The sequence below is a fragment of the Corythoichthys intestinalis genome, chromosome 2 (genome assembly GCF_030265065.1).
Source record: "Corythoichthys intestinalis isolate RoL2023-P3 chromosome 2, ASM3026506v1, whole genome shotgun sequence".
Classification (NCBI taxonomy): Eukaryota; Metazoa; Chordata; class Actinopteri; order Syngnathiformes; family Syngnathidae; genus Corythoichthys; species Corythoichthys intestinalis.
In genome coordinates, this window is record NC_080396.1 from 51,777,883 (window position 1) to 51,794,875 (window position 16,993).

A 16,993-nucleotide genomic window follows, 5' to 3' on the forward strand; every position below is an offset into this window, starting at 1 on the left:
ACAAGGCAAATGAGGTGAAGTTGCTGGTGGAGGGGAGCAAAGCCCCATTATTTCATTTTAACCCTTGACTTTAGTCATTTGCCATCTTAAGGGAGGCTAACGCCTATTTTTCCGGCCTATGGTATAATTCAAAAGCACATTGAAGTAACAATTTTACCTTGAGTTGATTTGTGAAAGCTACAGTATACATATATTTCATATAAAACTTGTCTTTGCATCATGGCTGTCTCAAATAGCCGGTAATGGGACTGCTTCTTTAGCCGCCCATGTTTAACTTTCTCAGCAGGGCCCGCAACAGCTGCAAGCTACCCCAAAAGAGGCGTACTAGGCAAAAAAAAAAAAAAACCTGCCAGGAGTCTGCCACTGGAAGCGCGGGGAAGCCCATCTGGGAATCCAAGATCAAGTGGCCGAAAGCCAGCGAAAAAGAAAGATGGAGTAGTTTCGATGTCGCTTTGCACGCAGTCCTTCAAGGCGCTGTAAAGGGCAACACTACATCGAAGTTGAACATTATCGGCCACATCATCTACAAAGAAGGTAGAGAATGATTCGGAGGAATGCCAAGGAAAACCGCTACACCGAGGCTGATCGGAAGACGGGAGAGAGAGATCCTCCAGCTGGTAAAGGAGCAATGTCTTCTACGGAAAGCATGGAGGAGAGCAGCGGGTGAGGAGAAAGAAGGCTTCCAGAGCCTCCGGAGACAACTCAGGGCCAGGCTAGCCTAGCTAAGGCAAGCTGAACCGATTAAGAAGCGCAGAAGCCGCAAAGAAAAAGCAAGGGCAATTTTTTGGGGGCGGAAGAGAAGAAATCGGGAGCACTGCAGGTTTCGGAGCAGGAACTAGAAGAACACATCGAAGACCAGCTTAGGGAAAGCATGAGGGGGTGTCCCCTCGGATAACCTGGGTATGTTTCCCGCCCCTCAGAACCCAACTCTCCATTTGACATCTCCTCCCCCAAGTGGTCCAAAGTCAAGCACATGGTAGAGCGGAGCAAGAGCTGCTTCTGCGCCGGGACCAAATGGCGTGCCATGCAGAATCTACAAAAACTGCCCCAGGACCCTGAAGATACTGTGGAAGCTAATATGCTCTGCCTGGAAATCCCAGTCTATTCCTTCAGCATGGAGCAGAGCAGTCACCACTTTCATTCTGAAAGAGAAAGACTCCCGTAGCATCAACCAATTCAGAGGCATTGCCTTACTGAATGTGGAGGGGAAGATCTTCTCGGTGATGGCAAAGTGCATGACCAACCAACTCCTGGCAAACAACTACGTGGACACTCGCTGCCAGAAGGCAGGTGTCCCCGGCTTTCCCGGCTGCATGAAGCACTCAGCTATGATTTGAGAACACATCCATTCAGCAAAGCAGAGCAAGTAAGATCTGTGTGTGGTCTGGCTAGAGCTAGTAAATGTCTATGGGTCAGTTCCCCACCAGCTCATCCACTTCGCCTTGGATTTTTTCCACATACCATTAGACATTCAGGGCCTAGTAGCAAAGTATTTCAACAACTTCCAGATCTCCTACTCCAACCAGGAGGTCTCAACTGGCTGGCATCGCCTGGAGAAAGGGATAGCCATGGGTTGTTCCATCTTCCCTATCCTTTTTACAGCAGCATTTGAAATCATCCTGATCGGCGGAAGGCAAATGGCCAGAGGCGTTAGATCTCAGTCTGGCCACCAACTTCCAGCTATCCGGAGCTACATGGACGACGTAACAACAGTCCTCCAGAAATCGGCTTGCACAGTAAGACTCCTGAAAAGGCTCGAAGAGCTGCTAGCATGTGCCCGGATGAGGATAAAGACAGCAAAGTCCCGCAGCCTCTCCATCAGGAAAGGCATACGGACCGATACCATCTGCTTCACGGTCAACAGCGAGCAAATCCTGCTGGTAGTGGACCAACCAGTACGGAGCCTTGGAAGGCTGTACACAGCCGACCTGTCAGACAAACATGGCCACCTCGACAGGCTTCCAGCTGCTGGCCTCCTGCCAGGAAAGTACAAGGTCTGGTGTGACCAATTCACCCTATACCAGTGACTGATGTGGCCTCTCAAACTCTGCGACGTCACCCTTACAACAGCCCAGAAACTGGACGTGAAAGGTAATAACTACATCCGCAAGTGGCTAGGTCTGCCCAGTTTCCTTTCCACCGCAGCACATTTTGGGAGCACTACACTGAAGCTCCCCTTGAAGTCCATCAGCTTGGGGTATAGACAAGAAAAGGTGAGGCTTGTTTTTGTACTAAGGGATTCACCTGATCCAGCTGTCCGAAACACCCAGGCCCATGTGCGCACAGGCCGCAAGTGGGTCGCCACAAAGGCTTTCGATCAGGCTATTACCCGCCTAAAACACCTGGAAGTTCTCGAATTTCATCAGCAACGCAGGTCTGGTTTTGGCTGGGGTCCTACACCAAAGATGTGGTCCAGGGCTTCGAGGAAGGAAAGGAAAGACCTGGTGATCTCCTAAGTCGTCAAGATCGAAGAAGAGAGCTACAAAATTAAAGCTGTCAGCCAACAACAGCAAGGAAGATGGACGACTTGGGAGGCTGTTGTCAATAGAACTATTTCATGGGCCGACATGTGGAGGATGCCCCAAGCAAGGCTGAGCTTTATGATCAGAGCCACATAAAATACACTTCCCAGTCCCCAGAACCTGCACTTATGGTACAGCACAGAGGAGACATGCCATCTCTGCAACTCCAGCTACCCAAGTCTGCAACACATCCTGCACTGGCAGAGGCCCGGTTCAGGTGGCGCCATGATAAAATCCTGCGCAAGTTGGCTGCAATCCATGAGGCCCATAGGCTTGAAGTTAACAACAGCAGCCCGCTAACATCACACCAGAGGATCCAGTTCATCCAGCAAGGAGGCAAGAGGCACAGCAGCAACACTAAACAGTGGTCCCTACTTTCCTCTGGAGGTGAGTGGAACATGAGAGCCGACTTGGACCGGCAACTCACGTTCCCCGGAGTCATTACATCCACCACCCTCTGACCGGACATTGTCCTCTTGTTCCCATGAGGACAATCATCATGGCGGAGCTAACAGTTCCGTGGGGAAGAGGGGATAGACACCACGTCTGAGAGAAAGAAGGAGAAATACGCACACTTGGCCGCTGCATGTCGCCAAGTAGGCTGGAAGGTAACAGTTTTACCAGCACAGGTCGGGTGTAAAGGCTTCACAGGAACCTCCACCCAGCGGGTCATGGTGTCACTCGGAGTCACAGGAATGAAACTGAGGAAAGCCTTGAAGGACCTGGCAGAGGAAGCAGAGTAAGGCAGCTTCTGGGTCTGCCTCCGGAAGAAAGATAAAGCGTATGGGGGGGGGGACAAGGAACTTAGGACCTCCGTGTTTGGTTGGTATTCGGTCAGGCTTGCGCTTGACTCAGAGACTTTGACTACCCTGCCATGCATAGTCCCTTGGGGCCCAGCCCATAAGCCAGCTGCAGGGGGTGGCAGGGAGACATCTCTGTCACTGCCCCACCACCCAGAGATGTTCCGGGATGAAAGGGGCGAAACATTGATGAGGGGTGGCTCCCGGCTGACGACTCCGCAGCAGGCCCACCGGCACTGTCGGAGGTGCGACAAGCAGTTATGCTCAGCAGGTTCCACCTACCTGTACTCCAATCTGCATCCCAAAATCCATTTTCTCTTTGACATTTTGGAAATGTATTTGATTAAAAAATCTGCAGCTTGCGTTTTTTTCTCCCATTTGTAATCTGCCTAAGTGCTAAACTGTACAGTTGCAGTTAGGGATGGGAATTGATAGGATTTTTACAATTCCAGTTCCATTATCGATATTGCTTAACGATTCGATTCTTTATCGATTCTCTTATCGATTCTAATTTGGGGAAAAAGAAGAACAAACGTTTTGATTGGCATCGAGTTTGTTTAATCAGAACTCACAACCTTACAAACTCACAACGAGATCAAAAGAGGCCCAAAGCCTCAATGTTAACTGTGGCAATAAGTGGCAAATACACAAGAATGTGTAACATTTTACTGAAACATTTATCTAATAGAAATAAAAAATATTGGTATATAATGGCAGATAGGTTGTTGTTCTGCCTTTGGCAATATGTGTTAAAGCAGGGGTCCCCAAACTTTTTCCTGTGAGGGCCACATAACTTTTCCCTTCTATGATGAGGGGCCGGGGTCAGTTTGTAACAGAAAAAGTGTGACGATTGCAGAAGTGCATAAATGTAAAAAATTATTGTTTTTCAGAAAGCCACAATCAAATAACCATTTCTGGATTCTTCACGGAATGAAAATAAATAAAATAAAAATAATAATATAATATAATAATAATAATTAATAATAAAAACACTATTAATTAAATAGATAATAACCAAATAACCCTCTCTGAATTCTTCAAGGAAAAGGCCAGGAAATAAATAACATGATTGAGAAAAAAAAAAAAATTCAAAATGGCCGCCCCAAATGTGGAGGCGGGCCGTATTTGGGCCGCGGGCCGCAGTTTGGGGACCGCTGGGTTAACGTGTATTATTTACCATTACATTGAAATGCATGCCTTTTATTTTTTGTGGCGCTTACACGTTCAAGTGGGGGCGCCCTTGCGCTTCCTCACGCGAAGAAGAACGCGCTCACGTGAAGAAGAGCGCGCTTACACCCGAAGAAGAAATGCCGCATCCATGCGAGTGAGCGAGTTAGTGAGAGAGGGAAACACTTCTACGAGCCTACGTTCTTTGTTAATGTTAATATCTACAGAGGCAACGCCTGTATGTATCATCTTTTGTGTTATTGTTGTTGTGTTTCCACTCGCGATCGGACACTTAAATCCAGTTGTGTAGTGGTTTGAACGATGTGCTAATGCTAGCGAACGAATGCTAACCATTTGTTATTACTGTTATTAGCAGCTAATCATCGCTGATTTACGTTGATGCAAACCTGTTTGTTATTGGGGACGAAATTGATTTGTTTCATTTCTATTCTTAGTTTCACTCTTCAAGTGATGGTTGAATAAAGTCAGCAAATTATACCAACGTCTTCTGCATCGTCATTTGGGAGTTTAGCTAGCTGTATAGCCAGGACTGAGCCTTAGCCTCTCTGTGAGGACAGCGCAGTCGTATTCCCTCCCGATGCAGTTATCTCCACCTTGCAATGACTGCAAGTTGCTTTGTTGTAATTTTTCCTCGTGAAGTGAAGACACACTTTCGAGTGTTTGAACCTACGTGCTGTCATTGTTATGTTTATGGCAGCAATGCTCGTGCTTACCCGTCGTAACCTTTCATTTTCACACTCTTTCCTGGTGAAGTGTAGTCAAACTTTGGAGCGAGTGGTTCTTGGCGCCATGCTAGTTTGATGCGTCTGGACAACAAGACACGTCACGACGCAATACGCGTCTTTAGGAATCGTTAAAGGGATCGTTAAGGCTTTTTCATTGTGGTGTCGAGGCCTCGAAACACTCGGAACCGGTTCCGAATCGGAATCGGATTTCGATTCCCATCCCTAGTTGCAGTCAAACTATCTTGAGGGAATGGGGTGGGCATGATGGATGGGAGGTGGGGCACTGGGGAGTGGAGCAGTGTGGCACTCGTCACAGCAGAGGTGGAGCTCGGGGAAAGAGGCGACAGTAGTGTTTCTGCAGCATCCACCAGCAGAGAGGAGTAGTGATGCAACAATTAACTCGAGTAATTCGATTAGAAATAAGCTTTGAATCAATTTTGCTATTTAGAGCATTTGTTTAATCCGAGTGCCACTGTAATGGTTTGTTTTGAAAGTGTTTGCATTTAGTATTATTGATTTGGTTGGATACACTGCCCTCCAGTGGCAACAGTGAATATGACATTGCTTGTCTAATGGTTGAATTCAACTGCTCCCCTGTTAAGGCCAACATAAGTTTTTAAGTTTGTGTTTGAGCTAATGTTTGTTTATGCATTCATTATTTAGTTTAGAAGTATATTTAGCAGGTTTTTGTGGGAATGTGTGTTTTAATGTTTTGTTAAGAGCTTTAAAAAAAAAAAAAAAAAAAAAAAGTTAACATTTTATAGCATTTAAGCACGCGGACTTTAGTCAATTTAGCTAGCCAATTGTTCTTTTGTTGTTAGATCCTTATTTTTTATGTATATTTTTAAAACTGTTTTAAGCTAAGATCAGGTTTTTTAATTTAATTTCAAACACATTTATGAATTTATTGCTATTGTGAAATGAAAGTGCAATTCTGCATAGTTTGAAGAAACACTTTTATTTTGTATTCCTTATTCCTATTGTATTCATACCTTAGCAAGCCAAAATAAATATTATTGCAAGCATAACTACATGTTTCTTTGTTTTAAATCTCCTATAATTCATTCTGCAACACATTAAATATTCGTAATCCGATTGCTCAATTATTCGAACTGACTAATTGATACATTAATCGGTTACTTAAACAATCTAAAGCTGCAGCACTAGACAAGAAATATTTGACGATTTCCAAAACATAGGTGAATGGTTCAATAAACCACTCCAACTGTGTTTTTAACCAGGAAATGACCACATAGCATGACTAAAAGCTAAAAAAAAAAGTGAAAGTTGTATGTATCCCCCTCTTGAAAATGTATAAGAATTGTATAAGAACACAATGGCACTGCCCCGTACAACTGTTTACAACTTGGATATATCTAACAATCACGGCCATAACTTGTTATGGGAAACGCAAGTAAACATTACGAGTGACGTGATGTGAAATAATTATGTGACCCATGTGCTTGGCTCAGTACATCATTATTCCCAACTGTATATTTAGTAACTACTAACTACCGGTGGTTAGAATGAAACCACTATTCACATGATAGAGGTCTAAAGAAAGAATACAAAAGTATATGCTTTATATGTTTGTTTTCATTTTAAAAAAAAATCATTCTCTCCATTTTTTAAGAGGAGCACTTAAAATTTTGAAAACCTACCTACGTATGATCTGTGATTTACTTAAGAACGGAAGAGAGCAATTTTTTTTCCTGCTGAAAGAGGGGAATTTATTTAATAGATTTGGTATATATACTGTATGTCAAAATCCACTAGAACTGCTGGTACTGAAGGGGTGACTGGGATTGGATAAGTTAAAAACATTAAAAGATTTTAGAACATGACGGACACAGAATTTGCAACTTGAAATTTAGCAGCGAGGACTGTCCCTGAGCGGTTGTAAAGTATGTCACATGCAAAGTCTTTAAACAAGTTAGAATTCCCTTAAAGTCACTGCTTGGGCTTTTCATGTGACTGGCTCACATGAGCCTAAGCTTCATTCCAATTAGAGAGTGTGACTGTGTGTGTGTGTGTGTGTGTGTGTGTGTGAATAAGTTTAGCAATCAGTAGCACTGACCTTCCCAGGAACTGGACCTCTCCGCGATGATGGTGTGGAATAGACATGTAGCGGCCCAGTTCTCCATGTGGTCTGCTCACGGTGTAATTTGCATACAGCACCCTACAAATAGATTTTGTGCTCATTGATGCATAAAGTCTGGTCTGCTGCATTGGTGACACTAATTACCATTTGTTCAAAGAATGCCTGTCAGACAAAAAACTTAGCCTTGAACGTACAAGTAAAATTAACTATTAAATCTATAATAAAAGACCAGTGTGTCTATTCTGATTGTTGCGAGTTCACAGCTGCATTCACACAGGCCAGTTGGAAAGACAAAGTTGTGTGACAAAGGTAGATGAACGAAAGGAAAAAACTACATAACCAGATTAGGTGCTTCATCCATCTCTTGGACATATTTAGTGTTATAATGATGCACACTTTGATAGGACAATGTTGTATATGACTGCGTCTGTGCTCTCACCTGTTCCAAAGGTCATCATCTTCTCCTCCCCAGCCCCAGAACGCATTAGGAAATCCATTAATCTTATCGAACTGTCCCACTTTCAGGCCACTGACACCACCAAAGAACTCATTATACGGAAGCCTTAGAGAAACAATTAGAGGTATTTAAAATGAATATCAAGCGTGGAATACACTTATTAGAGACCCTCAAGGAGAGAGAATTAGGACTCACATGTATGAGTACTTGTCAAGTTTGACCGCAAAGTGTCTGGGCATGTCCGTGCAGCCGTAGTAGTTCCTGTCATTCTCCACGAGGTGGTCGACGTCATGGAAGACAAGACAGTCCCAATCCATATCCTTCATGGCCTCCTTGTAGCCCACATTGAACAACATCGCTCGGTTAAACGTCTCGGTGCCAGCCTGGAGAGGAGATTTGGTACATTGAAGCCATTAAAAAAATGTCTCCCATCATTGTGAAAGGGTCACTTCAACGCTTCGTGGTCTTGAAGGTGAAGATGGTAATAGATAAGTGTGCGTGTGTTTACCTGCTCTATGACATAAAAGCCAAACTGAAGCCTTTGTTTCTGAAGCACTGGCACCAGATGTCTCAGGAGGATAGGCAGGTGCTCATGTCGGTTCCGGAACGGTACTAAGATTGCCACCTGAAGTGACAAAAGAGACATAAGCTTACGTGTGCTTTTGGAACGGGAGAAAAGAAATCTCATTTGTGTAATGACATCTGACATTCAATGAAATACAGATGAAGCTGGGCAGCCAGTGTACTGAAAGGTGTGTTGTTGTTTTTACACGAACTGTATTTTAAACTGCCATTGAAAATGAACAAAGCATACGCTGAGAGCCTATTGTTAGATCAGATAGTAAGTTTGGTCTATGAGAGAGCAAATATAAAGCCTTGTTTTTCAGGGCAAACTCACAGGACAAATGAAAGACAGCATATAAAAATGCTGGATATGCAGTACGTTAAGAGTACATCAGTTTAATCAATGGAGAAATAGCTAAGACAACTAGAACAGTCCATCTTTCTTTGTGGTCATGCCCTGAAAATAACATGGCCAGGATGAATGAGAATATTAGAGTCTTTTTTAGCCTTTCAACTTGTCTGGGTTCAGAACCGAAAATGAAAAATGGGCCCTGCTGAGGATACTTTATCTAATGAATGCCTTTTGGCGACCACTCTTCTGCAGTATGTAGTGACATACCTTCCAGCGAGGTAAACAGTCTTTGGGCTTCCAGTGGCCTCCTGGGGCCATAAAAGACTCGTCCTGCAGCAGAGATCTCTCCACATCCTCTAGTGAAACTTCACTCATATTCACCTCCAACCTACCCTCTGTGTTTGTAGGGCAAAAAAGACAAGTTTTTTATTATTTGAATCTCAGCTACATGCGTTAGTGATTACCAACAGTGCGGTAAGCACGTAGGAGGAAAAATGTGAGTAAATCACTTTCTCAGTTGAGAGATCATGAGCATAATTAGCCACATGAAGTTATTCAGTTTACCGACTAAAAATTTGTACAAATAACTGGATTGAAATTAAATTGCCATTACCTCTATCCAACAGCAAAAAAAAAAAAAAAAAAAAAAAAAAAAAGTGTTTTTTCTTCCTTGAAAGACTGACATGGGAAATATTTCCAAGTGACTTTTGAAAAGAAAAAAATAACTTTATTACATTTCTACTAGACACCACTAGACTCTTCCAGTTTACTTTGAAAATTTGGTAGCCCAAATTTGGTGCCCACAAAAAAATGTAAACACCACTTAGCAGCTTAATTGAATATTGGCAAGTAAATTTTCAGTTTTTGCAGATTTGCCTCCTGCTTATGGTTAGCTATGACAGACTCCAGCACCCTTGCAACTCTTATGAGAAAGCAGTGGCAAAAATGAATAAATGAATTATTTCAGTCCATTGAAATTAATAATGGCAGCCATCTAAACTTTGAAGAGAGGAAATTCATTCCATAATTATACTGTGACGTGTATATATTTGTTTGGGACATGTGTGTAAAAATAAGACGTATCAATAATGACATTTTAATCCTTAATAGACAATTCCAATAACTGCCTCCATAACACAAAATTTCAAACTAAAAATGAAAATAATATTAAGAATATATTTTTGAACATCAGCAGGACCGGGCTATAATATAAATGGCAACACAAGATCAAGTGAATAAAATATGCATAAAGGGAAAAAATAACAACAATGAACTTACTCATTGAAGGCAGCTTCTCAGGGCAAACTTGTGAGGGGAGATACGTAAAACCCCCAGGAAGATATGCAGTGGGAGGAGCATCACTCTCACTCATGTTGAAGTCATATGAGTAATCTGGGAATAGGAACTCATATCAGCTATTGTTTGTGTACGATCAATAGACTCCTAGCAAGATGTATTCTTTTACCTGTGCCATTGCTGTAAGCACCTCTAACCACCTGCTCCAGGACCTGAGCACCGATATTCTTCACATTTTCTCTGATGCGGATCCCTCTGGCTTGGACCATGAAAAAGTACTCGTTCACTGTGAATACAGAAAGGGACATTCAAGTTAATACTCCGTATCCAAGTCTTTATTCATAGCAAATTTGAAGAAGACTGGAATCTTGCAAAAACTTCCAATAATCTATCAGAGCTCAGGTCTGACACTATAATTAAAGTTAATAGGTAAAAGTAGCCATTATATTTTTACCACTTACTCCTTGACTTCCTAAGGTTGTTAATAATTCACTCTTTAAGCCATTAGTCAGCGATAAAATATCTGATTGACAATAGCAAATAATGGGCTAAAAACAGGGGTCTCCAAACTGATCCTGAAGGACCGCTGTGAATCCTGGTCTTTGTTCCAACCGATCCCACATATACATTTTAACCAATGACGTTTTTGTTGAAATTCTGAAATCCTGCAGTCAACTGATTACACTTCTAAGACATCTGATTGGTGGAAAGTGTCCTCTTGTACAGTTCGAAAGAAATCTCTCACCTACCGCGGCTCTTTGTGGAACAGTTTGTAAACACCTCCATTATACCCTTGTCTGGCATTGTTTTTCCATAACAGTTTCTGTACTATATACTTGATTTTAGGGGTTAATTTATTACCATTTTGCCAGGCATAAAAAATGAAATCTTGAGATAAAACCGATGTTGACACGGCAGCTAAAAACAACCCTTCCCAGGTTTGTATGGTGATTATTTCTACTGTAAATGCAATGTTTCAGCTCCCACCACACATGTTAAGAGCACAATTGGCCATTCTTAGGTGTTTTTATCTGTAACATGGCTCATTATTCTGTTGAAGTACATTGAAAGTCTAGTGATTTCATTACCCTGAAGAGTCAAGACACAGTGTGCCAGATGCAGCTAAGCAATTCCACAACATATTACTGCCCTGTGTGTAAATCTCATGACCACAGTTGGTTTAAAAAGGGGTTTCTAAGCATTTACGATGGCAATGTTGTTTACATGTGTTGTGCAAGTAGTTGTATATACCTACTCGGATTTTGCCTGAGAAAAAAGAATCCTTTTTGTATTCTGTCCAACTCCTGTAGCTTTAGGTTGAGCCATACTGCCTTACTTTGGTTCTGTATGGCGTATCGGTGGCTCCCAACTTGTAGCTTTGCTGTACTAGTGTGCTCTCCATCATCTAGTTTATGTTTGCTTCATAAACAGTTTTAACTTGGAAAAATGACAATCGGAAGGCCATGCCAGCACGCCACATTATTTGACTTTTGGTTGTGCGAAGAGGAGGGCTGTGATTTGACCGCCACCATCCATTCAAGCCAAGCCGAGGACAAGTGGTCTGGGTGGCCATGAGAGCAGGGCAGAGGTTGGGTTGGAAGTCAGGCATTATAACTATCAATGTTTTATTGTCATTTATCGTTATCAAGGTAAATATGCTCAATTTACCCTCATAAGTATAGGCCATTGCCCAGCCCTATGTCATGTTTATCAGCGTTTGTGTACTGTGCACTTACAGTGCCTGCTAACATTGTAAGTTATCGCAAAAAGTGCACAAACATCAGAATATTTGTTACTGATATGTAGCAGTGTAATATAAGTACAGTGGAACCTCTAAATGCGAATTTAATTTGTTCTAACCAAAAAACCTACGCTAAATCCTTAATAAATAGTGCAGGTACAATTACAAATAGCAATTATGTATGGCAAAACAAATAAATTATGAATACAAATTGGAATAATATATTAATAATGTAACGAATTAGGTTCAAATGTGGTGGTTTTGTTTTGTATGCTGTTGCTGAACGCACCGTGCGACTGACGAGCGAGTGAGAGAGGTGCGGAAGAGTAGGAAATTTTTGCTTTCTCTTTTTATGTTGTTGTCGGCATAGGCTAAGGTGGACAGTAGCCGTGTTGTGCTGCACAAGTTCGGAATTAAATGATTAAAAACTTGATGAGGCAGGCGACTTCCTTGCCGATGTTTCAATAATAATAATAATAATAATAATAAAGCGGGAAATTTTCATTGTCACCTTAACTTATAGAGACTGGCGAACGGAGGGCGGAGGAGACAGCGTTTGGAGTGGAGGAGGATACATCTGCTTAAGGACCGTCAAGATCGTAGAAATATTCACTGACGTGCACGCCACGCTCATATTTTTCTATCATTTCCTAAATAACTTCAATGGTAAATGTCACATTTTTCCACCACCTGCAATAACCTTCTTGGAACCCATGTTGATTTTATCTCACAAGAAAATATACCATGCTGCCGTCTTGCGGGAAAACAAATCAAATAATATGTGCAAATTATAATTTTTTTTAAAATTTTGAATTATTTTAAACAATATGTTTAACGACAACATAAAGCTTTCAAATTTAAAAAAAAATCTCAATTTTGTGTTCATCATTTCTGGGGTCAGGTATTATAGGTTTAAAACATCCAGTGGGGCATCACAATACCATTAGCCATAATACTGTCCATGACCGCATATATCGGTATCAGATTTTTTGAGTTATCCGATAGGAAGGGATATGACATCAGTTAAAAAGTCATTATCGGACAACACTGGAGAAAAAACAATAGTTAAATACAACAAAATGAGAAATGGTTATGAGCACAGCCATTGCTGTGACGAGTTCAGTTATACTCACGCACAAAAATTGTGATGGATTGAAACACATGGGTAATGACAATGAGAATAATTAACATCATGAGGAAGGATGGACAAGTCTCACATTTTGGCTAAAATAGTACCGGCATTGATACAATCTCTTTCACCCCTACAGGTGGCCATTTCCAGAAAATACTGGCTTTAATTTACATTTTTCTTCATGATACCATATCAAATAAAGGTGTTGTGACTCGTCGCTCGAACTATCCGAGTTAGGAAAGTCATGTGCCTTTTTTATTTTGCACACCCAACCCGAAACTAATAAGCATCCAGCTTTCTTTGGCGTTTTGACACATCCTGGTTGGCAGTCCAAAAGATACCTCCACAAAGGAGGTTGGGTATAACTGATATTACATTTGTCCCAAAATGGCAGCAACACATACAGTGGGGCAAATAAGTATTTAGTCAACCACCAACTGTGCAAGTTCTCCTACTTAAAAAGATTAGAGAGGCCTGTAATTGTCAACATGGGTAAACCTAAAACATTGAGAGACAGAATGTGAAACCCCCCCAGAAAATCACATTGTTTGATTTTTTAAAGAATTGATTTCCAAATTGGAGTGGAAAATAAGTATTTGGTCACCTACAAACAAGCAAGATTTCTGGCTGTCAAAGCGCTCTAACTTCTAACGAGGTCTAACGAGGCTCCACTCGTTACCTGTATTAATGGCACCTGTTTTAACTCATTATCGGTATAAAAGACACCTGTCCACAACCTCACTAAGTCACACTCCAAACTCCACTATGGCCAAGCCCAAAGAGCTGTCGAAGGATACCAGAAACAAAATTGTAGACCTGCACCAGGCTGGGAAGACTGAATCTGCAATAGGTAAAACGCTTGGTGTAAAGAAATCAACTGTAGGAGCAATTATTAGAAAATGGAAGACATACAAGACCACTGATAATCTCCCTCGATCGGGGGCTTCATGCAAGATCTCACCCCGTGGCGTCAAAATGATAACAAGAACGGTGAGCAAAAATCCCAGAAAAACACAGGGGTAATTAGTGAATAACCTACAGAGAGCTGGGACCACAGTAACAAAGGCTACTATCAGTAACACAATGCGCTGCCAGGGACTCAAATCCTGCACTGCCAGACGTGTCCCCCTGCTGAAGAAAGTACACGTCCAGGCCCGTCTGCAGTTCATTAGGGAGCATTTGGATGATCCAGATGAGTACTGGGAGAATGTGTTATGGTCAGATGAAACCAAAATCGAACTTTTTGGTAGAAACACAGGTTCTCGTGTTTGGAGGAGAAAGAATTCTGAATTGCATCCGAAGAACACCATACCCACTGTGAAGCATGGGAGTGGAAACATCATGCTTTGGGGCTGTTTTTCTGCAAAGGGACCAGGACGACTGATCTGTGTAAAGAAAAGAATGAATGGGGCCATGTATCGAGAGATTTTGAGTGAAAATCTCCTTCCATCAGCAAGGGCATTGAAGATGATCCCAAACACACAGCCAGGGCAACAAAGGAGTGGCTTCGTAAGAAGCATTTCAAGGTCCTGGAGTGGCCTAGCCAGTCTCTAGATCTCAACCCCATGAAAAATCTGTGCAGGGAGTTGAAAGTCCGTGTTGCCCAAAGACAGCCCCAAAACATCACTGCTCTAGAGAAGATCTGCATGGAGGAATGGGCTAAAATACCAGCAACAGTGTGTGAAAAGCCTGCGAAGAGTTACAGAAAACATTTGGCCTCCGTTATTGCCAACAAAGGGTACATAACAAAGTATTGAGATGAACTTTTGTTATTGACCAAATACTTATTTTCCACCATGATTAGCAAATAAATTCTTTAAAAATCAAACAATGTGATTTTCTGTCCCCCCCCCCCCCCCACATTCTGTCTCTCATGGTTGAGGTTTACCCATGTTGACAATTACATACCTCTCTAATATTTTCAAGTGGGAGATCTTGCACAATTAGTGGTTGACTAAATACTTATTTGCCCCACTGCATGAATTTGGTCATGTTCTGTATTTAAACATTATTTTATGTTAAAGAAATCTGGGATTTGCAAATTTAGATTCTTTGCACAACCACTTTTCATACGAAGGTCAGCTTCCTTTTTACTTTACAGGAATAGTGATCTTGACACAACACAAACGAAAAAAGACCTTTTCTTACTATTCATGCATTTAGCAAATAGAAATGATTTTGGATAATTTTGTCTGATTTCATGTGACGATGATACTGTATGATGATTTCAAAAGTCAGTCTGTTTAATGAAAATGTTTTTAGATGACGTTATATTAATAACACAATGAAAATGTATGTAAACGTATTGTTTTAATTGTCCATATGGGTAAATATCAACTACTGCTTTAAAACATTATTCATTCCTCATATTTGCGCTCTGATAAACATAGCTGCAACAACATTACCATGAACCTAAAGAATACCAAGGCTAGCATAAAAAAAACAAACTGTCCCCAAGCTGAATAAAAACTGCTGCTGAAATCCTTTTCTGCCTTTAATGAGAAGAATTTCCCGACACACAACTTGACTTTCATTCCAAGGAGCCAACAAGTGGAATTTTAATCAGTGATAATGAGGGCAGGGGGCACAAGTCAGCAAAAACCCAACTATGAAGAGGATGAAATTATGAACTTGAATTGATTTATTAGTTCCTGTCATAATGATTGCAATGAGCCCCTTTGTTTGGTGAAACAAATTCATCTACTGACGATGAGTCACTGATGATTTTTTATGGGAAAATATGGCAAGCAAACAGGAAAAAGGCAAAACCGATGCTGCATTTGTAGAAGTAGTTCATGGAATGCTTCACACTTTCACATCATCACTATGTGCAGTGAGCTAAATTGCAATGCTGTATAAATTAATACTTAAAGGAAAATTATAACACCCACTATAAAGGACTTTCGAGTTTGGTCAGAGTATTTTAGTAGGCAAATCGTGAATTTTTAAGACTTTTGACAATGGAAAAAAACTAGAGTTGTCCGATATTACCGATAATATCGACTGATAAAAACATTTTAAAATGATACCGGATAATATCGACATAGTTTTTTCATTATCAATTTTGGGTCAATATGCATATGGCAGTGCTGTCATGTCCATTTATTGCCTGCCTACCTGTGTTTCTGGTGATTTGTCACCTCCTGTTGGCACTTAGGTGTAATTAGATTTGATAAGTTCTATAACTTTCTGCTGTCGTAATCATATGTCGATGTGAGCTCATAGAAAGCTAAATGGAAGACTTAACGTCTGAAGCCAATGTACCATAGCAGCTCTTGCCATCTCACCACATTGGTTGTGCCTTATGAAAGCATTGCTTGTAAGTTATATTATTCCTCTGTTTTATATTCATTAGAGTTTGGTAGTATATTAGAGACGTGTATATTTCGTTTTGTTTAAATTTGTGGTAAAATGTAGTTACATTATTCTGTACTACTAGTTGCCTAAATTGTTACATTTTTTTTCAAATGTATGACATTTGATACAAGCATTTCCAGTACGAATTGGAGTAAAAAACTTTGTTTCAAACCTTATTGTGTTCTCATTTAGTTAATTTTTTTTTTTTTTTACCACGAGAACGGCAAGTAATGTTTAATGTATCATTTATGATACAAATTACAGAACATTTATGCAAATTAATAATTATTATTTATTCATATTATTATTTTTATTTTTTAACATTATGCTTAAGGACCACATATAGCTTTCAAAAAACAAACAAACAAAAAAACAACAACAACAACAACAAAAAATGAATTTTCTGTTTATTTCTGGGGTCAGGCATTAAAGGGTTAAAACATCCAGTGGGGCATCACAACACAATTGGTTATAATATCCATAACAGCCATAAGACCACAACCACATACTGTATATCTGTATCGGTTTGATATCGATATTGGATTTTTGGAGTTGGGCAATAAAGGGATATCATTTATCTGTTAAAAGGTCATTATTGGACAACTCTAGAGAAAACAATAGTTAAACAAAAAAATGACAAATGCCTATGAGCACAGCCATTGCTGTGACAATTGATGTCAGTTATATCCATGCACATTAATAGTGATGGATTCAAACACATTGGTAATGACAATGAGAATTATAGACATTACAAGGAG

General features: G+C 40.8%; 1 protein-coding gene across 1 annotated transcript in view; it reads right to left on the reverse strand.

Annotated features, from left to right (window-relative positions):
- The window catches only part of b4galt5 (UDP-Gal:betaGlcNAc beta 1,4- galactosyltransferase, polypeptide 5), a 68,506-nt gene that overhangs the window by 7,468 nt on the left and 44,045 nt on the right, over nt 1-16,993 (reverse strand). The window contains exons 2-8 of the mRNA XM_057829880.1: nt 10,175-10,291; nt 9,988-10,101; nt 8,977-9,104; nt 8,302-8,418; nt 7,989-8,176; nt 7,776-7,898; nt 7,313-7,414 (exon numbers count right to left, since the gene is read on the reverse strand). Coding sequence (XP_057685863.1) covers nt 7,313-7,414; nt 7,776-7,898; nt 7,989-8,176; nt 8,302-8,418; nt 8,977-9,104; nt 9,988-10,101; nt 10,175-10,291 — 889 coding nt within the window. The remainder of the gene's footprint in view (nt 1-7,312; nt 7,415-7,775; nt 7,899-7,988; nt 8,177-8,301; nt 8,419-8,976; nt 9,105-9,987; nt 10,102-10,174; nt 10,292-16,993) is intronic.